A 26,570-nucleotide genomic window follows, 5' to 3' on the forward strand; every position below is an offset into this window, starting at 1 on the left:
ACAGCAGCTGTGAGGTCCAGCCACGGCTCCAGGGGGTGTTGCTGTGGGCACCCCCTCCCAGCCTTCTGTACCCCAGAGTCACAGAGCCAGGGCACCAGTGTGGCTGCAACAGTGTGTTTATTCAAAATGTGCAAAGCTGAACATGCAAGTGCAAATCTAACTTAAGAAGATCTGCCCGTGGCCCCAGGGTGGCCATGCTAGGATGGCCCACAGCCAGTCCTTGGTCTGAAGAGCCTAGGGCATGGGGCTCACTGGAGATTCCTTCTCTTCTAGAAGCCAGAATATCTTGCTAAAGAAGAAAGCAAAAATCATAGTGGGTCTAAGGGTCTGGGGAGGGGTAACAAAAGCTATCCTGCCCTCTGGGCTCCCTCTCTTCTTGGGGTGGAGTGGGGTGGTGGCAGGGGCTGGACTCAAAGCCTGCTGGCCTGCAAGGAAGGGCTTCCACCTCTTGGGGGAATGGTGATGGATCCTAGGGGAGCCTAAGGGATCCCAGATTCTGCCACAGAGAGGCCCAGGGGGTCCCAACTGGATTAACCACAGCCAGAATCAGTGGGAACTCAGTGTCATGGCTGGGAGGTCTCTGCCACCTGGGCTAGTAGTCAGGCTTTGGGTGAGACCCAGGCTGGGTCATCAGCCTGAGATGGGCCTGAGGGGGTCCCTTTGGCTCAGTCTGGCTTGGCCTTGGAGCTTTTTGGAACTCAGGGGCCTGATGTGGCTGAGACCATCTTTTAAGGGGGCCTAAGAGGACCTGGGGACCTCTGGCACTTTTGGGTGGAGGGCAAGGGCAGTCTCTACGTGGGGGATGCTCTAGGGAAGCCTAAGTCATTAGAAGCAGCTGAACAAGCAGGGGTGGGGAATGCAGCCATCACTGTCTTAGGAGGGAAGACCCAGGACGTCACTGCCACAAGTCACCGGCTGCCGCCCCATTGTCATTCTCGTGGAACTTGTGCAGGTGATCAGCGAACCTGTGGGCCATAGAAACCTTTGCTGAGGCTGAGTGTGAGAAGGAGAGAGATGGGGGTTGGGGTGGGCATGGAGATCTCCAGCGGGTGCGCACCCTGTGCTGGCATGGGGGCTATGGGGTGGACCAGATGGGGGCTGTGATAGAAGGCTGGGGGGCAGGGAACATAAGAACACATTGGTACTCGGGGCTCAGGATGGGGCCGTGGTGGAGCCCAGGTGGGTCCTTACTTCTTGGCGCAGAAGGTGGCACAGTCCCGCTCCATGCTCTCGCTCCATGCCAGCTTGTAGAGCACCTGCCCCAGGGGAGACACGGTGAGCTGCCTGTGCGGCCTCACGGCTACTTCTGCAGTCCACCTACGGCCCCTGGTCTTGGCTTCCTGGCATGTGAAGTTTCTCGTGGCCCAGGCCCTACAGCACATGGGCCTTAGAGATGCTCTTGTCCCTACCAGTTTCACAGATAGTCAGGCCTGAGCACTGAGCTGCCATCCCTAATGCTGGGAGTACCACTGGTGGGACTGGGACCTGCTGGGCCCTGGGGTCAGATTTGGAGCCCAGGCTAGCCATAGAGGGGCCATCTTGACTGTGGCCTCACTGGAGGTGGATCCCTGAGGCTGGAGCCTTCCATAGGCACGCTCTACCCCCGCCTCTTTCCCTGACTTGCGGCCAGGCAGGCATCACTAGACAGGCCCCTGCACGTGCTGTGCCCACTAACTGGGATGCCCCTCTGCACCTGAGGAGATTCGACTCAAGATGTCCCTTCTCTGTGCAGCCCACCTGGCTGTCCCTTAGTAGAATCAGTTAGGCTGTTTTCCCGCCTACCTCAGCCTCCCCCAGGGACCCTTCCCTCCAGGACTGGACCCTGGATGGAGTCAGCCAGGCCTCTTCCACAGAGTGGGTGGGTTGCTGTCCCAGCCAGAGGGCCTGTGGGGTGGGCTTGTCATCCCCAGGGTGGGATGAGGCCCCTGATGGGGAAAGAAGTGGCCAAGAGCAGACTCTGTGCCTGGAGGATAGGCCAACAGGGTCCCTGCCACCCCTGGAGGTAGGGGGAGCATGGTGAACGCATCTCTGGCTGCGCCTGGACACTCACCAGGAAGACCAGGCAGTGCAGGAAGAGCGTGTAGAAGAAGCCGATGGTGCGCGCCATCTTGTTGGAGAGAACCAGCCGCCCCTGGGGAGCAAGCAAGGCGTGAGTAGGGATGGGGCAGGCCTCACCCACCCCTGGCAGGGCTGCCTTCTGCCCCAGGGCAGCAAAGGGCAGGAAGGGTCAGCGGCGGGGCTTCTGCTCCACTGTATAGGCTGGGAACTTAGGCCACAGGGATGCTATGGAATGGCGCCCCCCTGTGGCACAATTCCAGAACCTACCATGGATAATGCTGCCAGAGGAGCTGTCCTAGAGGGGCAGGGACCCTGTTTCGGGTCACACAGCCACTCTTGACAGGGCCTGTGAGGGGGTCAGTGGGGTCCCTGGGGCTTCCCAGACTGGCCTGGAGGGCAGGTGACGAGGTGCCCAGAGTCAAAGGCTCAGGCCTGTCTCTGGTGGGCACAGGCGAGGAGACTTACCATGCTGAGTGTGGCCTTGTCCCAGGGGCTCAGGCTCAGGTACTTCCGCTGTCGCTCCTGAAAGGGGAGGAGTGATGAGGAGAGGACCCCAAAGGGCCCCGAAGCCCGAGCTCACTGCAGAGAGGGACCCTGCCCTGCTGTCCCTGCAGAAACTTGGGGACTGCCAGGGGCCTCTCTGGTTCCCAGTCCCACTCAGGGTGACATCGTAGGCTCCCCTGTGTGAGCAGAGCCAGTGACAGGAGCTGCTGCCCCCTCTGCGGTGGCCCATTCTGCCTACAGGGAGGTCTGCAGGGTGGGGCTTCTGCAGCCTGAGAGGTAGGGGAGGGGGTTACAAGTCCCCCAAGCCCCCCACCCCCTGCCTGACACTGGGAGCCCCTTGCTTGCCTGCCTTCCCTCCACAGTGTGCACCTGGGGTGTGTTCGCACCCTCACACAGCTGTCAGCAGGTGTTCCCGGTGCTCTGTGCCCACCCGGCGGGACCCCAGGCTCCCCTGGTACCAAATGCACATGGAGGAGGTTGCCCCGGTGATCTGGTGTGTCGGGGTGCAAAGTCAGGGGTGCAGGGTGAGACTGGGTCTGAGTGACTGGACTGGGGCTGGTGGAGGGGGGCTGGAGAAAGGCTGAGGCCGGCTGTGTGGGTGGGTGGCCCGGGCTGCCCAGAGGAGACCCGGCCCACGCACCCGCTTGCTGAAGGAGGAGAAGGGGTCCAGACGCTCCTCGTACTGGGTGGAGTACCGCAGCTCCGTGTCGTCACTGCCGCTGCCCTGTGGGGAAGAGAGGAGGACAGACCAAGTCAAGGGGCCCAACAGGAAGGCCAGGGCCGAGGGACTGCAGGCCGACAGCCTCACAGGGAGCCTCAGAGTCCTCATTAGCCCAGCGGAGGCCACCAGTGTGTAGCACTAGTTTGCACAGAGTCTGGGCGCCCTCTGGTGGCCTGAGAACAGCTCCAACCAGTGGTTTGGGGGCCAGTGGCTGAGAGTCGCGTCCCAGGGAGACCCCCCAGCACACACTGCTCCCCACCCTCCTCTGTCTCCCCACAGTCTCAGAAGGGTTTTCTTGCACCAGGTGGTCCCCTGTGAGGCCTAGGGGCTGAGAGAAGCCGGGGAGGGTCCTCTGGGCCCACAACAGAGTGGTTTCTGTTCCATTCTCTTGATTGGTTTTTGGAATGTTGGACCAAATTCAGGTGTTTGTTTTTGTTTTTTAACATTTTTTATTGATTTATAATCATTTTACCGTTGTGTCAAATTCCAGTGTAGAGCACAATTTTTCAGTTATACATGAACATATATATATTCATTGTCACATTTTTTTCTCTGTGAGCTACCGTAAGATCTTGTATATATTTCCCTGTGCTATACAGTATAATCTTGTTTATCTATTCTACAATTTTGAAATCCTGGTCTATCCCTTCCCACCCCCCGCCCCCTTTTTTATTGAGTTATAGTCATTTTACAATGTTGTGGTTTTTGTTTTTAATATAAGTTTAAAACATATGGATTCCCTAGGCCTGTCCTGAATGCTCAACATCCCTGGGGTTAAATTCCCAGATCCTGGGGTCAGCTAGTAGGTCCCAGAGGGGTCACCTGGGCCTGCGGGCCTGCGGCCTGAGAGCCCTGCCTCCTGCTGTACGTCATCGCCTCCTGACTGGTTCTTTTTTTTTTTTTTTTTTTCCTTTCTGGCTGGTTCTGCTGAATGAACTACCATAAGGGCACCACTGTGGGCGGCCCTTCCCAGCTGAGGGAGGGCAGCTGGCAGGCATGAGGGGATCGAATGGCCTCTGGGGGCCCCAGGCCCAGGGCTGCCCGGCAGCTCCCTGCCCCCGCCCCGCCCACCTTGGAAGGCCCAGACTACCTCTCTCCCTTGCCCGGTACACCTGGGGCTGAACTTGGGGAGGGCGCTCACCCGGCCAGGGTAGCTCTGCAGGAACTTGATCTTCTCAAAGAGTTTGATGTTGTCAGCGCGCAGGCTGTCCAGCTCACTCTGCAGGGCCTGGATGGTGTGCTGGGCCAGGCGGTTCTCCTGGGGGAAGGCAGGGGTGGGTGGGCAGATGGGCAGGGCCAGCCGAGGGAGGGGTCGGGGGAGAGGCCTCCTCTGTGCTGGCACAGGACCTGCTCCATCTACCTGGAGCCCCTCTTGGCCTGGGCCGTCCCCTGGACCTGTTAGCCTCAGCTCAAAGCTGCCTGCTTTTGGGAGACCCCGCACCAGGCAGAAGTCACAGTTCTTGGGTCAGATTTCTTCCTGTTTTGTTTGTTTATGGTATTATCAGCTTAAAAATTAATACTTAGATATAATTCATATAACATGCACATCACCACTTTAAAGTGTACAATTCAGTTTTTCTTTTTAGTATATTTGCAGTGTTATACAAGCACCCTCACTATCTCTGTCGCCCCAATGAGAAGCTCCACACCTGCCAGCAGCCGCTCCCCCCACTCCTCCCCCGACCCCGGAACCACCGATCTGCTTTCTGTCTCTATGGATTTGCCTTTTCTGGACATTTCCTATAAATGAAACCATACAATATGTGATTTTAATGTTTGCCAGTCCAGGGGCAAAGTGAAATGTGATCTCATTTTTCAACTTATTAAAACGCTCAAATAGGTGTTTTGTTCATACTGCTAAAAATTCAGAAGGATGAAAAAAGTACATGGTAGTGCGGCAGTTCCTCAAAAAATTAAAAATAAAATTATCATACAATCCAGCAAGTCCACTTCTGGGTATCCACCCCAAAGAACTGAAAGCAGGACTTGAGAGAGATTTGCACTCCCATGTTCACAACAGCATTATTAACAATAGCCGAAAGGTGGAAGGAACCCAAATGCCCATGGACAGATGAAAGGATAAACAAAAGGTGGTGCATCCACACAGTGGAATATTACTGAGCTTTAAAAAGGAAGGAAATTCTGACACCTGCGACAACATGGATGAAACCAGAGGACATCATGCTAAGTGAAATAAGCTAGTCACAGAAAAGACAAATATTCTATGATTCCACCTATATGAGACGCCTAGTCACATTCATAGAGACAGGGTAGCATGGTGGTTACGGGGGTAGGGGAAGGAGGAGTGAGTGTCTAATCAGCACAGTGTTGCAGTTTGGGAAAATGAAAACATTCTAGAAAAGGATGGTGATGATGGTTGCATAACAGTGTGAATGTACTTAATGCCACTATACTGTACACTTAAAAATGGTTAATTAAGACGGTAAATTTTAAGTTATGTGTCTCTTATCACAACTTAAAACAAGTACATGGTAAAGAGTCTAGACTTTTAAAGCAAAAAAAAAAATTATAAATACCCCCCCCCCCTTTCAAAAATCTAATTTGAAAGGCTGCTTTTAAGGGGTGCCTAGCCATCCACAGTATGCTTGTCCCTAGTCCCCAGAGGGCATGTGGGTGTCACCTGTTCACTGCCTGTGCAGGCAGCCATGAAGGGAGCAGCCCTGACGGTCCTTCATTGGAAACCTCTTGCTCCAGAGCCCAGATCACAGACAGTCCCGCTGGATCTGGCCTGCCCTTGTCGCCGGGCGGTACTGGGCCTGGCCTGCAGTGGGCGCTTGGCGAAGGTCTGCCTCCTGGAGACCTCAGCTTGGAAACCCCATGGGGGTAGTAGCCCTCTCTCCCTGATCCTCTCTCTTGTCTCCTGTTGCCCTCTGTTCCGGGGACCACAGCCATCTGCTATGAGTGCTGCAGTCACCATCCATCTGTCAACAGTGCCCACGAGAAGGTGCTGCGTGTGGAAGACCTACATGTAGCTGGACTGGTCACCTTTGCAGACCAGACTGCCCCTCCCTCCAGGTGGGTCACCAGGTGGGTGCTTAGCAGCCAGCAGGCTCTCTTGGACCCCACAGAGCTCCTAGCCATCTCTAGACTGTTCATCTTCTTAGGGTTCAAAGACCCTCCTCCCTGGGACCTGCCTCTGCTTCCCCATCCCCCCACCTGACTGAGATGTGTCTTCCTGGATGATGGTGACCACCTCTGATCATCTTTCCCGGCTAGGCTTCTGTCTGAATTGGCTGCCCGAGTGAACTTCTTACCCTCCATCCTGGCAGTGTTGGTCCCCTACCTAAATCCTTTGGTGGCGCCCCAGCTTGGCAGCAGGGCCCTCACCTGGTGACTCTCTGTTTTGTCCCTGCAGACCTAGAATGACCTGCATGCCCTTCTGGCTCCTCAGCCTCCCTTTTCTGTTCACTTCTCTCCTTTCTCTTGAGTGTCTGATTCTTCTTTCAAAGCCCAGCATGGCATGGCCTCCTCTAGGAAGCCCTCCCTGAGTGCACAGAACAAATCTGATCCCACTGAGGTTTACAGTCTGTGACACATCCTTCTGCCCCAAGCCTGTGTGTCGTCCACTGTGTCCTCAGGTCCAAGGAGTGCAGGGGAGGGAAGGACATGACTCACAGCCTCCAGCTCCTGGTTCCGGGCCCGGAAGCGCTCCCTCTGGCTGGAGATGATGGAGAGCAGCGAGTCTACCTGGCTCTCGGGGAGGGCGCCACTGGCTGGTGCTGAGGGTCCTAAGAAGAGGGGACAGTAGCTTGGGTGGTGGGAGGCACAGCCCAGCAGTGGGCCCACAGGTCACCAGCTCTGAAGGAGCTCTGGCCAAGTGTCATGGGGTAGAAGCCACAGGGTGTCTGAGCACAAGGTGCTGAGAGGCTAGGGCAGTGGGGGAACCAGGGGAGCAGGGAGCGGGCCATGAGAACAGGGGCCTTTGGAGAGGAGGCCCCAAAGCCCCCGACCCTTACTCTATTCTTGCATCTGAGACTCTTACATCTGTCAGGCTGAGCCCCTACTTCCTGCAGAAGCAAAGGGACACTGAGGGCACTGGGTACCATCCCCCCTGCCACTGCCACCATGTGCTGGCCCAGCCACCCTGAGTTTTGACCTCAGCCCCCGAGGAGGCTACCTCCCCTCTGGTTCTGTGGCTGCATAATCTCAGGGCTGAGGCCTCTGGAAGGAGATGACCAACGCCCCCCCCCAGCCTTCGACAGACCACTGGCCCGGCCGAGGGGCCGCAGTCCCTACGTGGTGGTGTCAGGCTGAGGCCTAGAAGGGCAAGTGGGTTTCTGCTGCGTTGCTGGCCTGGGGGCCTGACTTCTCGGGGGGAGGGGAGCGTTCCTCGGGGCTCGGGCTGCACCGCCCCATCTCCCTTCCCCCTCCCGCCCTGTCCATCACTGCCTGGGCCTTCCTCACCATAGAACAGGGCAGTGGCCTCCTTGATGGGCTCGGGGATCTTCTCCAGGCCGAGCTCGGCTGCGCCCTGCAGGTGAGAGGAAGAGGTCAGGGAGGTGCCTCCACACATGGCGTTGAGCACAGCCTTCTGGGGTGCCAAACAAATAAGGAGGGCTGAGAGAGGATGCTTTGCACGCGCCACCAAAGAGAATGCTGGGCCCCAAGTTTGCCCCTAAGCCAGAGCTCAGTAGCCGGGCTCGTACCTGGCCATTCGGCCCTGAAGGGCGTCACAGGCTGGGCAATCCCGGCCCTGCCAGCCAGCCCACCAGGTGACCCAGGTCAGCCCAGTTTCTCTCCCTGAGCCCCATTTCTTCATCTATAAGATGAGATGGGTGACATGATGACCTCCCAGGGCCCTTAAGGCTCCAGCCTTCCCTGTTCTTGGGGCCTCGGGTCCTTCAGCTGTGAGATGAGGGGATAATCCTGGCCTTGTTTCTGCCCAGAGCTCCCAGGGCAGAGGTCCAAGGGTGCTCTGGGCCAGCTGGAGGAGGCCTGCCTTCTGCCCTGTGGCCTGGCATCCCCAACAGGGCTTTGTGGCAAAGTGAGAGGACCAAACCTAGAGGTGGTAGGTGACAGCCCCTGTGGGCTTGGGGTGGGGCAGGCGGACACCAGCTGCCTGAGGAACGGGCTGGTTTATTGGGGAAGCTGGGGTTTTGTGAGGCTGAGAGAGCCCTGGGCAGGCAGTGAGGGAGCAGAGTGGAGGGGGTGGGCTCACCTCAGCATCCGGCCGCTGGATGGACTGGATGGTGCTGAGGTCCTGCTCCAGGCGGGCGATCAGGTCCCTCTGCTCAGCGGCTGTGGCCATGGCCTCGGTGACATGGACCTGCAGCTCCGCACAGCGCCCTGTGCCAAAGAAAGATGTGGCCTTCAGAGGGAGCCTGGTGGGACCCATGGTGCTTCCTGTCCCCCCAGCCCCGTGCCTCCCAACCCACAGCTAGTGCCACTGCCCTGGGACCAGCGTTAGACCAGCCAGCAGGATTGGGGCGCTCCTGGCCTAAGAGCTCACTCTGCTCGTAGAATTCTCTGGGTAGGGGAGGGCGGCCAGGTCAGAGATTTAGGAGAAACGGGTCTGCACTGGCTCTGCCATGACCAGCTCGGGGAGCCTGGCCGGCGCCTCTCCCTCTCCAGACCTCACTGCCTCTGTAAAGCAGGGCAAGGAAGTTGACCCTCAAATTTCTTCCAGGGCTAATTCCCTGGGATAATGACCAGACGCAGGCTTGGGGGTAGGAATGGGGAGAAAGGGAAGGGAGGTGCAGTGGGAGGTCAGGGTTGGGGGCGGGCAGGCCTCCCTTAGACCCAGCAGGGGCCGGGGGAGTGAGGGGGTCCCACCTCTGGAGCTGACACCAGACCTGCTCAGCCCCTCCCCACCAACGGGCACAGTGTTAGGGATGAGGTGCCCTCCCACCTCTGCAGGATTCCCCTGACCCACAGCCCCATCCCTCTCCCCCATCCCAGCACCAGGTGCCATCTTCACAACCAAGCAAATCCAAAACAATTCTGTGCAGAGACATCCTGGCCCTCTTGGAGGGTGGGAGACATTGAAGAGTTCTCCCAGCACAGTCCCCGTGGGTGCCCTCAGCCACTGGCAGGGAGGACGGCAGTGGCCTGGGAGGTGGGCAGGCACGAGTTTGAGGTCCGGCCCTACTTCTCGTTGGCTGTGTGACTCTGGGCAGAGACTTGCCCTGTCTGGGCCTTATTTATAAGATGGTGACAATATATTTAGCTCAGAGAGGGAGGCCAAGGCCTGAGGCCTGAGGCCTAGAGTGCTGTCCTTTGGGGTAGACTCTGTGGCCACCAGGGGGCACTGTGGCCTCAGAAATGCCCAAAGGCCTCAGGCTGTGGGCAGTGCCTGGAGAATGGCCCTGCTGCCTCCTTGGCAGACTCTCCGCTCATTGCAAGGCCTGCTGACCAGCCAGCCTCCCCCCACCGGCTCCACCTCCTGGTGCCTGTTGCACAGCAAGCTCTTTACGCATCTCACAACAGTCAAGTCAGTCAGGTAAGATGATTTCCATTTGACAGATGAAGACCTGAGGCTTCCCAGGCGGGGACCAAACCCACTCCTGGCTGTCCACTCCTGGCCACAACCAAGGTCCCCCCACACCAAGGTCTCTGAATGGATTTCTTCCTTCAGAGACCACCGAGCGCTCTCTGTACCTGGCAGGTAGTGGTGTCAGTGGAAGTGAGGGGTCCGAGGTGGGGCTGGGGAAAGAGGCTGGGCCTGAGGGCAGGGCCAGGACATGGAGGGAGGGTAGGGGTGGCAGGGTTGGGGTCTTGCCTTCAGCCTGCAGGCCCTGGGTGGCCTACAGGAGCTTTAAGCAGATCCCAGAGGGAGAGGCCCAGAGAGACTGCAAATGCCGCCACCCACTGGCCTGTGCGAGGGTTCCCCTGCCTGCCGCGCACACACTTAGGAGGGAGGGGAATGGAGTCAGAGTGAGGTGTGGACAGGGCATCGTTATCAGAGGTGAAGGGCCTGGACCAAGGTAGGGGACAGATACAGTTCTGAGCACTGGGTGGCCACAGGGACAGCCACAAACAGGAACACATCCAAAAATGGTGCTGGTGGACAGACCCCTGGACAGACAGAGGGTGTTGAGCCAGAGATGGCTCAGGTGAGCAGTCTCCCACCCCAGGGGCAGAAGGGACAGGGCAGGGGTTGGGGAGCCTGTGGGGAGGCGGCCTGCTGCCCAATCCCTGGAGGTGTGCATGTCTCATGATACCGAGGGGACCCAAGCCCGGCACGGCGGTTGGAGAAAATGCCAGTGAGATGATTCCTTGGCCAGCTCCCCGGGGGGAGGAGCGACTTGCAGCTCCAGGAGCCGTCCGTGGGCATGGCGGGGGAGCGAGCACCAGCCCGGGTTTCCTGTGCATTTGTGCCATGTGTGCTGCTGTCTGGGTGGGCACGCAGGTCCTCACCCGGGCACACATGTGACACTCTGACAGTAAACCTTCCATCCCAGGCTGCCCCGGCCGGCTGGTGTCAGGCCACTCTGTTAAGCTGGGCTCTAGGGCCTGTCACAGCCCCTGCTGCAAATGCTTCCAGACACTGGGGGTGCCGCTGAGGAGACCTCTGGGGGTGCAAGTCTGAGTGTTGGGGCTGGCTGCTCCTGGAGGGCTGGCTGGCGGGCACTCATTAGGTGTGGAGGTGGCTGCCCGTGAGGCACAGGGAAGAGGCTGGGCAGCAGAGGTGATGGGGCAAGTCGGAGGGGAGGCCTGGGGCGAGAGCAGGGGCCCTGCCACCCCTCACTTCCTCTGTCTCCTCTGCTGGGGGAGGGAACATGCAGACAGAGATTTGGGGTCTCGTCTCTGGGTGACCACCAGGTGTCAAGGGAGAGTCCTGAGCTGGAGTCTGGCAGAACTGGGCTTGAATTCTGGCCCTGAGGCAATGAGGTAGAAAGTACTGGAAAGAGTAGTGACCCCATTGTTGTAGAGGACTCAGGAGGGTGGGTCCATGTCTGGAACTGGCCCCCCAAATTTGGACGGGGTGAGCAGCTGCTTGGTTTATCTCTGTTGAGTGTGAGGTCCTGGTGCAAGAGCTAAGGGGACGTCTGTGGTGGGGAGGTGGACCCACGGGCCTGAGGCTGGGAATACAGGCCGAGGGGGCCTCCAGGTCCAGGGGTGGCTGCGCCCGCACCAGTGGACATGGATGCCCAGAGAGTGTGATGTAAGCATGACCAAAACTTCTGGGGATGCTGACATTTTCAGGGGTGTCACAGGAAAGACCTGAAGAAGAGGTAGCAGGAAGCGGTGGCGGGGTGGGGCGGTGGATCAGGAGGAAGTGTGTGAAGGCACCAAGTTGAATAGGGACCGTCAATGAGTAGGGAGGGGTCCCTGATGTCTCAAGAAAGGCTGAGTGAGGTGGGAGCTGGAGGGTATGGTCAAGGTGGTGGTGGAGCAGGGAGCAGCAGGGGTGCAGGGCGGGACCTGGGGACAAGCCCACTCTGGACAGATGCCAGATGGGGCGGAGCGATGGGGTGGGTTCTGCTCAAGAGAGGGCGTCTTCAGGAGTGCGCTGCAGGGCGGAGTATCTGCAGCCTGGGGAAAGCTGTGCAGAGGAAGAGGCTGCGTCTTGGGGTTGGGGGCGTCAGAGGGACGAGCGCCTCGCCTCTGAAAGGTAACCTGTCAGGCAGGCCCAAGAAAGTCCCTCTCTCTTTATGCAGGTTTATGGGACCTCGTCCTCCCGGGAGAATGTGGGAAGGCTTTCTAGGGGGTGCATTCCACAGAGGGGAGAAAGAAATCAAAGCAGTATCAAGGCCAAGACTTAAGGAAACTGGGCTATGGCTTGAGGTCGAGACCTGATTTCTGACTGCGCGTTGATCAAATGCAGAAACTTATCCCAATTGGAGTCGGGTGGCAAGGTCTGGGGGTGTCATGCTCATGGCTTTCCCGAAGGTGAGGGACCCCTATTAAATCAGCCACCTGCAGGCCAGCGGCTCGCTGTACACTGTCCCTCTTCTTGGAGGGCTCTGAGGGGAGTCGGACGCCAGCACGTCCACCCTCTCCCCACCTCTGTGCCTGTGCGTCCCCACAGGCGGCCAGGGACGAGTGCCGCATGCTCCCGGTGCCTGCGGACTGCCAGCCCCTCACTCCCACACAAGGGCGTCCCCAGCCTGCCGCCACCATCTCCTGCAGCTCGTGCTTCTCCCCACAAGCAGGCAAGCACGTTATCCGCCCATCTGAAATGCACGTGTGCGCACACAGCCCCCCAGCCTCTTGACCCCACCCACAGCTCCCTTCAGCAAAACTCCCCGGAGGAGTTGTCTGCTCTCAAGTGTCCACTTCCTTAAATTCTTCCCATCAGACTTGGACGCCAGCTGCCCTTGCTAAGGTGGCTGATGACCTCGCACCTTGCTAGGTCCACTTTTCTCAGCCATCATATTATTGACCCATCAGCACCTGTTTCCAGTCACCCTCCTGGGCCTCCTGCCCTCTGGCCTGGCTGCTCCTTCTCAGTTTCCTTTGCTGGTTCTCCTCCTCTCTAAGCTCTGAACGCTGCTGCACCTAGGGTGCCGCCCCTGCACGCCTTTCTCTCCCCTGTCTCTGGCTGTGGCCACCTCCACCTCGAGTGCCATTTATAAGCTGATGACCCTCCAGGGTCATCCACGTGCATCTCCAGTCTGCTCCTCTCCCTGGGCCCGTGCTCCACTTGGCTGTCTAACTGGCACCTCAGACTTAACGGGTCCAAATTGATGCCTGACACCAACCCCCCCACCATCCCTCTAACCTGCTTTGCCCCAGCAGGAGCCCCCATCATGTGGCCCTGGGAGGCGGTGTCCTGCAGGACTGAGAGGAGTAGAGACAAGGCCAGTCTTCACTGGCTCAGACCAAACAAGGGGCCATCCTTGCTCTTCTCCGTCACTCCTTACATCTAATCTGTTGCAAGTCCTATTTTTGGCTTTCCCTTCCAGACAGATCCAGAATCCAATCAGTTTCACCACCGCTGCCACCTGGTCTGAGTCACAACCTCTCATCTTGACTGTGGCAACAGCCTCCTCCCTGTTCTCCCTTTTTCCACTCTCACCCCTAAAATCTGGTCACGAAGCAGCAGCCAGAGAGAGCCTTTTAAACGGTAAGATCAGACCACCCTCTGTTCAAGCCCTCCAATGGCCCCTGCATCTCTCAGAGTAACAATAGCCAGGCCCCACCTGCCACGCCTCTCCCTTGCCTCTCCGACCTCGTTGCCTCCCACTCCTCCCCTTGGTCACTTTGCTCCAGATGTAATGGTTTCCAGGCGCATTTGTACCACAGGAACTTTGGACTTGATATTCCCTCTGCCTGGAATATTCTTCCCAGGTCAGTGCTCAGATGCCCCCTTAACACCAATTACAGGACGGCGCCTGTGCTGTGGTTCTGCACCCTGTTCTGTCTCCCCTCTGGGCTGTTAGCGACTCGAGGCTGCCAGACATCTAGCTTGGAGCACGTCCCTGGCCCAGAGCGACTATCTGCTGAATGAATTGGTGAAGATGCTCCAAGAGGGATGTGGCCTTGGCTGGGCCTGTGCCTGCCCTTCACCCTAGATCTCAGCACAGTGACATTCAAGGCCAGGTCATTATTGGGGGGCTGTCCTATGCATTTTAGGATGCTTATCAGCACCTCTGGCCTCTACCCTCTAGATGCCAGTAGTACCTCCCTGCTCAGTTGCGAAAGCCCTAGATGTCCCCGGGGCAAAGTCACCCACCCCAGTTGAGAACCATGGGAGGCGTCTGGGTTTGGCTGAAAGGAGGCAGGGATCAGCCCTGACAGATGCTAACTGAGACAGGTCTCTAAGAGGCAACGGACTCCGTGGAAGGCACAGCCCCCTCTCCACGGGAGTGGGGAGCAGGGGATCTTGCCTTCCTATCTGTAGCTGAGTCCAAGTTGGCAGCCCCAGCTACCCAAGGAACCAGGCACTTGAGTTTTCAGCAGGGGGCGGAAGGGAGAGCTGCCAAGAGTGGAGGACTCTGCTGCCCATCCTGGTGCCAACTGGTATATCACGGGCGTCACTGGTGGTGACCTGGCTAACCTGTGGGAGTGCCTGGTCCTGTGCAGGGGCCCCTCCTGCTCTAGCACAAGGTGGAAATAGCTGGGACTGGAGGGAGCTGCTCCAGCAACGAGATTCATGAAACACCGTCAGTAGACAGCACTGATGTCCTGTGGGCCCGAGGTGGCTCAGGCGCCGAGCCGCGCAGTCTGCGGGTGTTACCTATCACTTAGCCCCCCCGGCAGCTCTGCGAGTTCAGCGTTATTACATCCCCTTTACAGAGACGGAAGCGGAAGCTCGGAGAAGTGAAATTCACTCATTCATTCAGAAGAGATTTCCTGAGGATCGACTAAGACTCGCCCAAGGTCAGCAGCTGGAAGAGAAGATGCTGGGCCACCTGCCCACCGAGGAGGGGCCCCTGCAAAGTGAGGGGGTCCTCAAACCTCAGTCCTTGGAGCCCCTACCTCCACCCTGAACAGAGGAGCTCTGCTGTTACTGGTCCACAGGCTGTTTTGTTTGAAGAGAAAAAAAAAGGCTATGCCTCTTGACATTCTGAGAGTCCGAGCTACTTAGAAGAGGCAGGAACTTGGAACTGCTGGCCGCAGCCTGGGCATGGCTGTGTCTCTCATTCCCATCCAGACAGCTCACCCCCTACTGGGTGGGTCAGACCCCGATCGAGGGCCAGCTGGCCAGGGGCCCCACCAGCATCACAACAGTTCTCCTCAGCCCTCTGGTTCTCACCATCTTGGCTCCTCACACGTAGGCCTGCAAACTGCGTGCCCCCAAAGCCAACAACTAGGGCCATGGAGGAAGTAGTAATACACCCCAAGGCAGCCACTTGGAAGCCCTTTGAAACACAAGCAGACAGGGTCGCTGAGGACGACTCACGCGCTCTATGATCACATCACCACGGCGCCTTACCCTGTATACCTGCAGTTCCTTAGTGCGTCAAATAAGGCGCCTGATTTTGCTCAGGCCCACTTAACTAGAGAGAAAGGAGAAAGGCCGCACACAGGGAGGCTGAACACTGTGCCCGCGTGGGAACAGCACCCAACTGCAGTCAGAGCATGAAATCTTGCTCCCTTTTCTGCCTCTGGAGCTGGCTGTTTACAAAAACAGAGTCAGCCCTGCAAAACCACGTGGGACTGCAGTTTGGCTTAGTTAAATCTCACTGCAAAAACACTTAGGGAGACTTTCTGGGTAAAAAGACTTTGTACTAAGTGCTTTTTTCTTTTGCATTTTATATTTTAATTTAAAAGATCTTTAAAAAGTGAGGGTCTACCTAAACTAGCAATCAGAAAAGTAGCAGCATGTTAGCAGAGTAAGATTTAAGTTTTCTAACACGAAAATGGCAGAACCTTACTGCTTCTATGCCGATTTCTCCCATGGTGCTGGGGCTGGGGCAGCTCCAGATACATCCACATCCCTGAGTGAGGGATGAGACGGGGGCTGCCTGGAGCACCGAGCACCAGCGGGAGGCTCTTCCTGCTTTGGGGGTCTCCTACTGGAGGGAGGATGGAGTCCCGTTTAGCTCACGCTTCTGTATCCCATGTGGGAGCGTCACATTCTGAAACCTACAAATCAACACACAACAAACTAATATACCCCTCCCCACCCACTGGTCATACATCGGTGAGGGTGGCAGTTCTTTTCCAACCCTAGATCTCAAGATGAGAGACATCCTCAGTCACCAGCATGTGGAGCACCTAGCAGCCAACTCTGCAAGGCTCTCCCACCTCCAGCCCCGAGTGCTGGCTGAAAAGGCCCTTTCTCAGGAGCCCGATCCTTTCAGAAACCTGTAAGACACAGTTTCCTCCTTTTTCTTCCCACTCACTTGCCCACCTTAACAGGTGCCCTGAGCTTGTCCCTCTTCACATCAGGAGTCAGGGACAAAGCCAGAGCCCCCACAGAGCAGGCTGAGGCCAGGCCACTGGCCAGGTATGGGCTGCTACCATCAGCCCAGGGCCACACCCCGCAAGGTTAGCCCCCATTCCTGGTCCTCACGAGCCCAAAAGACATGCGATGGTGCCCCTATTTCGCAGACAAGGAAGCAGATGCCAGGAGGGTCAACACTTCAAAAGTACCCGAACGGTATAGGTGATTAACAGCAAGCAGGGATGCTGGCCCTTACAGAGCATGGACCGCGTGCCCAGATCCCCATGCATCATCCCCCCCAGCCCAGGTTTCTGCCAACACCTGCCGACGCCACACACCAGAGGAAGCACGGGAAGGGGCAGGGGTATCAATTCTTTAGATGCCCTTGGACCCAGGATGAAAGTGTTTGCTGCTCCTCCTCAGGCCAGAGCCCTTTAAATAAAAACAACCCACACGTTCTTGTGTTTGTATAAAAGATATTTACTTCAATTATCACACCTAGGGTGCTAGTGAATAATAATAATACATGGTGTGAGTTTCATACAGTGATATTGCTTCTCCATATCATATAGGGACCGTTGTACAGTGCTGAGAACAAACATCGTATGGCTAACCAAAGACAGAAGGGACAACGCCGAGGGGCCGACGGGTGCCTCCCCCACCCCCATGCCAGGCGGATCAACTTTTGACTCATCATGTCGAAAACAAATAGCAAGAAATAAAATGTTACCAGAGATGGGTCACAGCAACACAACAGAGGCTTCTCAAAGCTATTTGTACAAAAATGACGCCTTTTTTTGTCTTTTTTCTTTTTTGGTCAATTGGGTCATTGTGAGGATTAAAAAAAAAAAAAAGAAAAGTCGGTGATTGTGAGTATTAACAAACGAGCTCTAAAAACATCTAAGACTTAGTGCGTTACAGAAAATATAAAATACTGCTAAAATGTAAGACACCACAATACAGGGGGTGGGGGGAAGCTGAGCTTATTAGGAGTCGTCTGGAAGAGGCCCGCCGCCTGGCCGGCCGTCCTGTGCTGTGTTAGTTAGTAGTCTGGGCAGGAGCGTGGCCACCCGCAATCAGGGCAAGTAGTTATTGCACAATTGCAAAGAGCTAGGTCTTACTCAGTGGAAAGGGACGTGGAAAAAACTGCCTTCTCTTTTCCTCTTTTTCCTACTTTTATTTGCTGACAAACTATCCTCCAATGCTTTGAGAATGTTGAACGAATCCTCAAGTCTCCAAAATGCACAGCATTTTCTGAGAGGGGTCTCCGATGGTGTGGGACATGAGATGCCCGTTTTCTCAAGGGGAGAGGCGGAAAACAGTTCGAGAGAGAGAGAGAGAAATGCATAGACTACTTGGAGGGACTAGAAAACCTGTTGTGGGGGGAGGGGGGAGGGGGACGAGGGCTGTTATTTCATCGGAGGGCTTTCTTTCCAACAGACCAGAACGGAATCAGGACCCCGAACAGTGTCAGCGGGAAACGTCATGGCACAGAAGCGAGTCCGGGGCGGGGGGGGGGGGGGGGCCCTTTGGTAGCCCCACCTTGGGGCGGCGGGGGGCCCGGCCTCAGCCTGCGGGGGCTTCCCTCTCGTTTGGGGGCGGGGCCAGCCCCACCTCACCCTCACGCCTCATGAGCAAGCAGCTGGGGGTCTTGCTGGCTGTGTCTAACCTCCGTCCACGCTTAACCACACTTAACCACACGAAGGGGGAAGGGGCTCCCCCTCCCCCCGCCTCCCTGGCGTGGGCCCTGAAGCCACAGCCGGACTAAGAAACACAGATGCTCCGCAAGATGGTTTTGACCAACTCTGTATGCAAGGGAAACAGCAACGACATCAGCGACACAAGCCAACGAACCCACGTGGGCCGCGAGGGCCTTGCCAGAAACCACGCTCTCGCCCGGAAGGCAGTCTCCGCCCGGCCGCCGCGCCCGCTCTGACCCGGGCTCCGAACCGTCATGAACCCAGAAGTCTTACCAGAGGCTCTAGGAGGCTTTGGGGGAACTGAACTTTGCTTTTCCTAAGTCTCCTCTGCAGCTCCTCGCCCGAGCGTCCTTCAGCCAGGCGCTTCCCTACACCGGTGAATTTCTGTTCATCAACTCTCTCACTGTAAAAAGTTAGACGTGTGGAGCCCACCAGGTTTGGAGTGGCTACTCCGGAGGCAGACGTCTAATTCTGCCAGAGGAGCCCCCTCGGCGCCCCCATCACATCCCCAGACCCTTCGGTTCTTTGGGGGCGGGGCCGGGCAGGGGGCAGCAGACGGTAACCACTGGAGTGATAGCAAAAAGCATTTATAACAACAACAACAACACAAAACAACAATACACTCCTGATAAGTCCTTAAATGATTAACCTAATAATAAATAGAAGAGGATAGAAATAATTTTTTTTTCCTCAAGGAAACATCCTTTTATAATTATCCTCACGCACGCTGGCGGGTCAGTAGCAGTCAATCCATCTCAACAAGAAAAGGTTAAGTGCTGGAAGGGATGGCTGTGGTCTCACACTTGGGAGGGTTCTCAGCTGCGGAGTCACAGGACCCTCCCACAACCTCGCCACTCTGCCGCCGGTTCTGGTGGGTGCCCGCGGCCCCTGCACGCCTAGGGCGGGAGGCAGGCTGAGATGGGGAGGTGGTGCTGGGGGGGTCCTGTTTTCCCTTCAGTTCATGAACAGACAGAACTACAGTGAACAAACTCGTCCTACTCCTCCTCCACAACCTGAATCGTCTTGGTCTAAAGCTTACTTTGAGTTCATTTGGTGTGCAATACATTATCTCTTAAAAATGAAGAAAAATGATTTCTATTGCACAGAGCTTTTACACATAGTTATCTATTTAAGTGCTTTCTGTTTAAAGCAAACTACAAAAAAAAAAAAAAAAAAAAAAAGAAAGAAAGAAAAAAGAAAGGAAAACGAAAAAGGAGAAAAATAGGAACCATAAAACAAAAGCAGCCCCGTGCCACTTCAACGCATCTTGCTGACTGGTGTCTGGTTTCACCAACGGAAGTCCCAATGCTTCCGTACACACTGTGCTTCTGATTATTTTCCATAGAGATGTAGCCGTGACATTGGGATATAAGGCACCTTTCCTTTCTGATCACAGAAAGCTTGATACATAGCATATAGCATATTTTGTGGTAGATAAAGCCTAAACACTACAGAAATTACAGTAACAGACTCTACTTCTTAATATTATTGGATAAACTAAAATGATCCATGAAAAGCAACTCAAAGGTATTTTAAATGTTTAGTAACAGGGGTGGGGGAAGTGCACATTTATGCCTAGCCTAATGTCTTTCTCTCACTAGCCTTTTAAAAAAAATTTTTTTTAAGGTTCTTTGCCTACAATGCCCAACTTTTAAAGTTAGCATTTTGGAGGAGACTAGGCGCTTTGGAAATGTCTTGTTAAAGCTAAATGTCACTTCATCCAAAAATGAAAACGGGGAGGATGCCACAGACAGTGTGGACAGTCTCTTTGGAGGGGAGGTGGTGACGGAAGGGCAGGAGCGAGGCCTGGGCAGGTGCAGGCAGCTCCTGCAATTAGGGTGGACTGTAGGGTGGGGGTGGCGGTGTAAGTCGCCTTTCCTTCTTCTTCCCTGACCAGGGGATGAGGCTCACAGGAGGCTGGGTCCGCTGGGGGAGGGAAGACCCTGGGGGGAGGGCTCATTTTGTGCTCAGTTCCCTGCTCTCCTGGCCCTCTCCTCTGCCGCCTCCATCTGCCCCCAGTGCTCTGGCCTGTTTCCAGCATGTCCCTAAGGGTCGCATGGGCTGGATCTATTTGGAACTTTAATTGGCAACTTGCTTTTCCTTTTTTCCCCGGTAGTCCGCATCTACCAAAAGGCAGAAACGGATGGGAAGGGGTATCATTTTGTCAAAGTGGACCAGTCTCTTAGCAAGCAGGTGTGCTGGCCAGACCGCCATCCAGTGCACCGGGAGATGGACATACATCCTATTGGAGTTTCAGGCCACCATCTTACCACTTAGGGCAGGAGCTCTGTCTCGGGGGTCACAAAGGCTCCCCGATCACCATGAAGGTCCGAACAAAATCTCAGCAGCACTGGGGGGATTTCTAAATGTGAGCTCTTCCCGATAAGCACTTGCAAATTCTTTCCATCAGAACATCTTGGCTGCCAGAGCGGGTGGACCCACATGCCACCAGCAGTCCCGGGAGCTGGTTTTCTTCAGCACGGGGCAGAAACTGGCATATTCTTTTAGGATGAAAGGGTCACGTGACTGAAGAACTGCGTGTGAACTGCAGAATGCCACGTCCTCTCTGGTCCTTGAGATGCTTCCCAAGATCATCTCATGGAAGGGGCTGAAGTGACAACCTCCCAGCGCCAGGGACAACAAAGACAGAGTTCCCCAATGGCAGGTAGGAGTCCTGAGGAAGTGTCCTCATGTGGCCATTTAGGGGCAGGCCAGGGCCAGGGAAATGGCTGTGACGGATCTCAACAGCTGAGCAGGAACTGGCAGAGAGCAGAGGCCAGCCAAAGGCAAGGCCCTCTGAGGCCCGAGACCGCCCCTGCCTGCAAAGGAAACAGCTGTCAGAGCTTCAGGAACAGGTGGAAGCCAAGAGAAAAATCCCTGTGCCTCGCAGAGCACAGCTGTCTGTCCACGTTGTGCTCACAAGAGGGGAGCCTGCCTGCCCAGTAGGCCGAGAGACACTCACGGATGCCACGCTTCTAGATTTTTCTCTACCCCGATCCCCCCCGCCTCATGGTTCTGAGGGGTGAGGGGTGAGCAGTGACATCAAGTGGGAGCATGGTTAGTGAGGTAGTCGGGGACAAATGAGGAGTGTGACAAGAGAGGACAGCCAGGAACGGAGCCAAACCTCCAGTTTGATGGGGCACGGCTAACAGCCCACCACGCTGGCCACACACGCCGGAACCTCGCCCTGCCTCGTCTCCCCCGCATGGCTAGCTTACTGGCCTCCGTAAGTAGTGGCTTGGCCCTTCCGACTCTCGTTTTTAAAGGCCCTGTAGAGAGGTGCCTGCTATAGTGCATTCAAGGCGAAGGCTGTTGTTCCCCAGCTCAAGATCTGAGTCACCATAACTGTGTCACTTTGTGCTAATCCCAGAAGGACGTGCATTATTCTTTCCCTGGCTCCTCTGTTATTTTCAGGGAGGCCTGTTTTGCTAAAAATCAGAGGAATGAAAAAACATTGCATAGAAAGTCAACAGAGTTCATTGATCACCCCTGCATGAAAAGACATGAGTTTGGGGGAACAAAGAAATCTCATCCAACTTAGCTGGGAAGGCACCTGTCTGCAGACTGAGCTGTCTGGTGACTCATGGCTCAATCTCTCAGGGTGCGACTGCTGGGTGATCTTAGGGTAGTTACTGACGACAGAGCTTGCGAACAACCTGCCCTCTGCCTGGTTTGCTCACAGCTGCAGGGCTGATGCAGCCCAGGGCAAGGAGGCATTTGGGTGTTTCCTTCTTGGAGCTGGTGGCTGGGCCTGGGGGTGGGGGTGGCTGGGGAGAGTCTCTCACAGCCAGAGGGAGCAGAGAGGAACACCTGACCTGAAGCTCCATAGCACGCTGGGTCTGGCCCACCAACCAGCAGACCTGGCTTTTAAACGGGGAGAAAACAAAGATGCTCAGAGGAAGATGAGCAGGGAAGCATTTGTGCTTTGGAAGTTCAGGGAAACTGTCCCAGGGAGGCTGTGAACTGTTACCTCTTTGCCTCCATCACTTTCCCAGACACAGTGGCCACAGCTTGAGAGTAGTGACGAGTCAAGATCCTGGCATCTCCTGGAGATTCCTCCCAAGTCTCCGGACCATAAGCCACCTCGTGTTGTGATGTTCTTTGGGCAGGTGGGCTCTGAGCAAAACTGAGTGGAGCCAAATGGCTGGAGTAACCCTTTCTAAAGAGCGGTCTGGTAGGCAGAAATCACAGACATCCTGACTGATCCAGAAGTTCAAGGGAAGAGGTCATCTGGGAGCTAAGGGGGCGCGAGCGAGCGAGCGAGCGAGCGAGCACGGGACTAGAACAGAACCTCCCCCCTGCCCCCCTTCCACCTCAGACACCACAAGAGAACGTGGGCAGGAACCGAGGGTCAAGAGGCTGAACGTGAACACTGACTGTATGCTGAGCCTCCACTTAGCCAGCGAAGTCATGGCAAAAACCGTAAGTTATGAACACTGCCTCCAATTAACAAAAAGAAGCCATTTAAAATGGTATAATGGAGCTTGTAATTAAGTGTTAGTGTTTTATACGGAACCGTTTTCCCCAGGGGAGAGGTACAAATCAGCTTTTTAAACTGATGGAGCGTAAAGAGGAAGAGGTCGGCTGCCTGTGGGAGCTGCTGCTTAGAACGCCAGCCAGCGGAAGGTAAACCCCACGGAGAGGACGCTGTTCAAGGCACTTGAATATTGCTTATCAAGATGAAAGATCAACCCTTGGACGCAAACTGAGGGGCGTAAGGAGGAGGGTGGGACACCCCACCTCTACCAACAGGTTTCTGTTATTTAGTGGCAGCTCTGAAAAGTATTACAGACAGTGATAGCTTAACACAAGAGATCACAGGGTTGGGATCGCAATAAAAAAAATAAATAGAGAAAAAATACAAACATGGAACTGCAAGCAAAATTTAACCAACTGATTGTATCGAGCACCCAGATGTAAGTCCGGCAAAAAAGATAGAATGGAAATCAGCAAAAACCTAGTTAAAACAACAACAACAACAAAAATGACTAAATTGCCTGGAAGAGCCAAAGTGGCTGTTTTAGACTGTTACTATTTGGCCACTAGGATGGACAGATTTATACTTTTTCGATTTCCTCGGATTTAACACCTTAGTGAATAACAGTCATGCCTTTAAAACGAAAACACTAGCCAGTATTCCCTGTTAACGCCCTGCTTTTCATTCTAATGAGAATCAGCTATTTGGAGATTCATCACATGTGCTGACAGAATTCCTCCTTGAGGTTTTCACGGAGAGGACACCACAGTACTGTTAGGGGCTCTGGTACTCACTGTCCTGAGGGTCACGAACGCAAACTCGTTCTTCTTAATGCACCCCAATTCAGCCAGATGTGAATCCGTTTTCCCCTTAAGCTCCTCCACCTTGACTTCTCTGCTCACTGAACCAGATTCCAAGTTCAGAGATGATATGCAACAATCAAAAGACAAACGGCCTGCCTCCCAGCCTCCTAGAGCCTTCTGAAAACTTCTTATTCATGAAAAGGCATTGTCTTTAGTGTAGTGACTCTTAAATTTGTGAAAACTTGAACTAAGTGCTGCAGTTGCAGGTTAAAAGACTGTAAATGAAATACATAATTTCTAAAACATCATGCAAGAAATGTGGTTTCACATCTTACAGTCAAAGTCCTACAAGTTAATTAATACAAGCACACTGAGGTGTCATAGCGGGAGCTTACCTTTAAAATTAGAACTCCCTCCCACCCCCCCAAATCAAAAAAAGGTAATATTAATTAAACTTAAGAAACAATGAATGCACCATTAAAATGTCATCCAAAGATGTTGACCTAAGACAAAGGTTTCAATGATACACGATACGGTCAAAAAGTTTTCAATCAGTAATATACAGTATGACAACTACATCTTGTAAATTATACCCAATACTGCCGGCAGTCTATCCCTCTAAAGAATATTTGCCCCTTTCATCCCTTCCTAACAATCAGATAATAAAATACAGCACCTATAAATAAGCAAAAAAAAATATATATATATACCGAAATCATCTATTGTTAGTTTAAAGATATGGCAATAAAGGAGTCTAAATTAGCAAACTTGTAGAAGCCATAACTGATAAAACAGCTTATTGAAAAAAGGTGGCAGTAATGCACTCTATGTGTGCACAGGTACTTAAGAAAATACACAGACGTATAAAATTGCACACACGCACACATGCACACTCTCATCCACCTCTGTTCTCACGCATATACACATAGGCGACAGGAGGAATCAGAGACAAGTTAGACTTTTGATTTGTACTTAGACTGCCCTAAACTGTGCATAAAAGAACGTTCCAAGAGGCAAAGTGAATGGAGGGCCAATGATCTGGTCTGGAAGTGAAGAGCATCAACGTTTTGGTGTGAGTTTGGGTCATCTCTACGGGGTTGGGAGCCGAGCCCAGACTGCCACGTTCTCTCTTCTGCAGGGAAGGAAGGAGGCTTCCCACGACGTCAACAGTCATCAGTGCTTGAGGTGGGAAGAGAGAGGGAGGGAAGGAGGGAGGGAGGAGAGAGAGAGAGAGCGAGCGCTCGAGCGCGCCCTACCCAGGCCCAGGGAGCAGCGTCCCCTGGTGGGGCTCAGTCCATCAGGCGCCCTGGAGAGTGGTGTGAGGTGTGGTGCCTTCTGTGTCAAGGAAAGACTGCTGCCTACGAGATGGCGGGCCCGTCTGGCCCCAGAACTGCCTGCGGCGACCTTCGCGGCCTAACTCTTTCCTCCTTTCTTGAGACGCTCGCACGTGTGCAGACGCACTAACACAGACGTCGACACCATAAATTAAACAAAATGAACGGGTACATGCTACAGTTCTAACTTGTCTCCTACACCTCCGAGATATGAGGTCTGATCAGCGTGCTCTGCGGTTAGAGGTTAAAAAGCAGATTATAAAATACCTAGATTCGGATCTTTTCTTTTTGTCCTGATTTGGCCTAGAATGGAGTGTATTAAACAAACCCTGGTCAGCAAAAGCCCAGAGTCAGTTAAAGCTATGGATCAATGTGCACTACATGTCAGGATTCTATTCACGTACAAGAAAACACTACGTCAGCTACCACAAAATCAGATATTTTCCTGATGTGACTTTTCTTTTTGTTAAAAAATATGTGGAGTAAATGTGTTTTTATTTTAATTCAAAGTTTCAAAGGAGAAGATTCTTTACTTGAAAATATTTAGGAATCCAAACTAGTGTGTTTAGAGTCGGTTTGACTGTGCAATCTCTTAGTGGCAACTGAACAGCTACAAAAACTTTCTTTTTAAATTTTTCTGAAAAATCCCCCCCCACCCCTTTTTTCCTGGTTTAAGAAGATAATAGTGTATTATCGCTCTGAAGCCATTAGATGGCAGATAAAAAGCCCCCTTTTAATATGTGGGTTTGATTTTTTTTTTAAAGCCCACACGAAAGAGGAGGGCACAAGGCAAAGCTGTAAGAGTTATTCCAGAACCTGTGGAAATCACTTAGGGCAATAAAAAAAACACTTCAGGGTACAAAAAAGCTCGACTACACATTTCCGTTTTCTTCCTTGAAAACACGACATAGATTGGGCTTAATGCTCCTTTGTTTTCTATATGCACCTTGGCCTATGGCGATTTTGCCCTGTGGCCCGCAGGGCGGTAAGTGCGCAACACGGTCCAGGCCGCGGAGTCGGCGCCCGCCCCTACCCGGCCCGCTTCGGCCCAGCTCGGCCCGGCTCCGCCCAGCTCGGCCAGACTCGGCCCGGCCCGGTCAGGCTCGGCTCCGCTCGGCTCGGCCCAGCCCGGCGGGACGGACGGGCGGGCGGCGCCCCCTCAGAACTCCCATTCGATGGGCTCCTCCCGGCTGGCGGCCTTCTCCAGGCGGTGGATTATGCTGTTCAAGTTCGCGGCCTTCTTCTTCCTCAAGGGGTTGTCTCGCGAGTCCCTGGCGCCCGCCGCCTCCGGGAGGCCGAAGAGGCTCTGCAGCGAGCTGGCCCTGCGGGCGGCCGCCGGCGCGCTGGTGCTTGGCAAAGCGGAACTCCTGTCGGCGCCGTCCCGGGCCCGGCAGGGGCCCTCCCCCGGCGGGGCGGCTGAGGTAGCGGCGTCCTCCCCGGCCGCGGGCGCGGCGGCGGGGTTTGGCACGGGCCCCGGGCCGTCCGCAGGGCCCTCGGGCGGCGGCGGCGGCGGCGGTGGTGCTGCCCGGGGCCGGCCCTCGTCGTCGGCGTCGTCCGGGGCCGGAGTCCCCGAGGGCGGCGGCTGCGCCTTCTCCGCCGGCCGCGGCGCCTCTTCCCGCTCCTCCGGGGCCGCGGCCGCCTCGGCCGGCCTTCCCTGAGACTTGGCGGCGGCCGCGGGGCCGCCCGACTCCTCGGCGTCCGCGGCGCCCGGGCCCTCGGCGGCCTCCACGCCGTCGCAGCTGTCGCCCTCCGAGCTGGGCGCGGCCCGGCCGCTCCGGGCCGACGGCGAGTCGCTGGCCCCGGCCTGGCCCTGGCTCCCGGCCTGAATCTCCTCAATAAACAGTTCTCTGCGGATCCGAGACCTACGAGACACAAGCAGGGGCGCACCGTGAGGGGGCCGCTGCACACCCGCGGCCCAGGGCTTCCTGCCTTCTCGGTCCCAACCCCCTCCTCCACCGCACTGCCTCTCACAGTCCCACCCAGCCCCCCAACAGAACCCTAGCCGTGGGCCAAGCAGAGGCCCCGCTGTGTCCCAAAACTTGGTGCCTCTGTGGAACCTGTCCCTTGGCTGGAATGCCAGTCCCCTCTTCTCCACTAGGATGGACCGCCAGCGTTCCTTGTTCAATGGCACATTTCCTCCATCTCCATCCCAACCCACCTCCAACCAGGCTGTGAAA

At 55.3% G+C, this 26,570-nt stretch overlaps 1 protein-coding gene across 13 annotated transcripts in view; it reads right to left on the reverse strand.

Moving 5' to 3' along the window:
- Positions 1–98: 98 nt before the first annotated feature.
- CUX1 (cut like homeobox 1) overlaps positions 99–26,570 on the reverse strand; it is a 354,203-nt gene continuing 327,731 nt past the window's right edge. For 7 of the 13 annotated variants that reach the window (XM_032459626.1, XM_032459630.1, XM_032459625.1 and 4 more), the window contains one exon: positions 16,539–26,255. In XM_032459626.1, coding sequence (XP_032315517.1) covers positions 25,553–26,255 — 703 coding nt within the window. In that variant the 3' untranslated portion in view covers positions 16,539–25,552. Of the gene's footprint in view, positions 966–1,191; positions 1,257–2,050; positions 2,132–2,523; positions 2,581–3,202; positions 3,287–4,424; positions 4,542–6,919; positions 7,033–7,708; positions 7,776–8,462; positions 8,591–16,538; positions 26,256–26,570 lie in introns of those variants that run through there. The other 6 variants (XM_032459637.1, XM_032459636.1, XM_032459635.1 and 3 more) reach the window with 2 other exon arrangements.

This window comes from Camelus ferus, chromosome 18 (assembly GCF_009834535.1).
Source record: "Camelus ferus isolate YT-003-E chromosome 18, BCGSAC_Cfer_1.0, whole genome shotgun sequence".
Taxonomy (NCBI): domain Eukaryota; kingdom Metazoa; phylum Chordata; class Mammalia; order Artiodactyla; family Camelidae; genus Camelus; species Camelus ferus.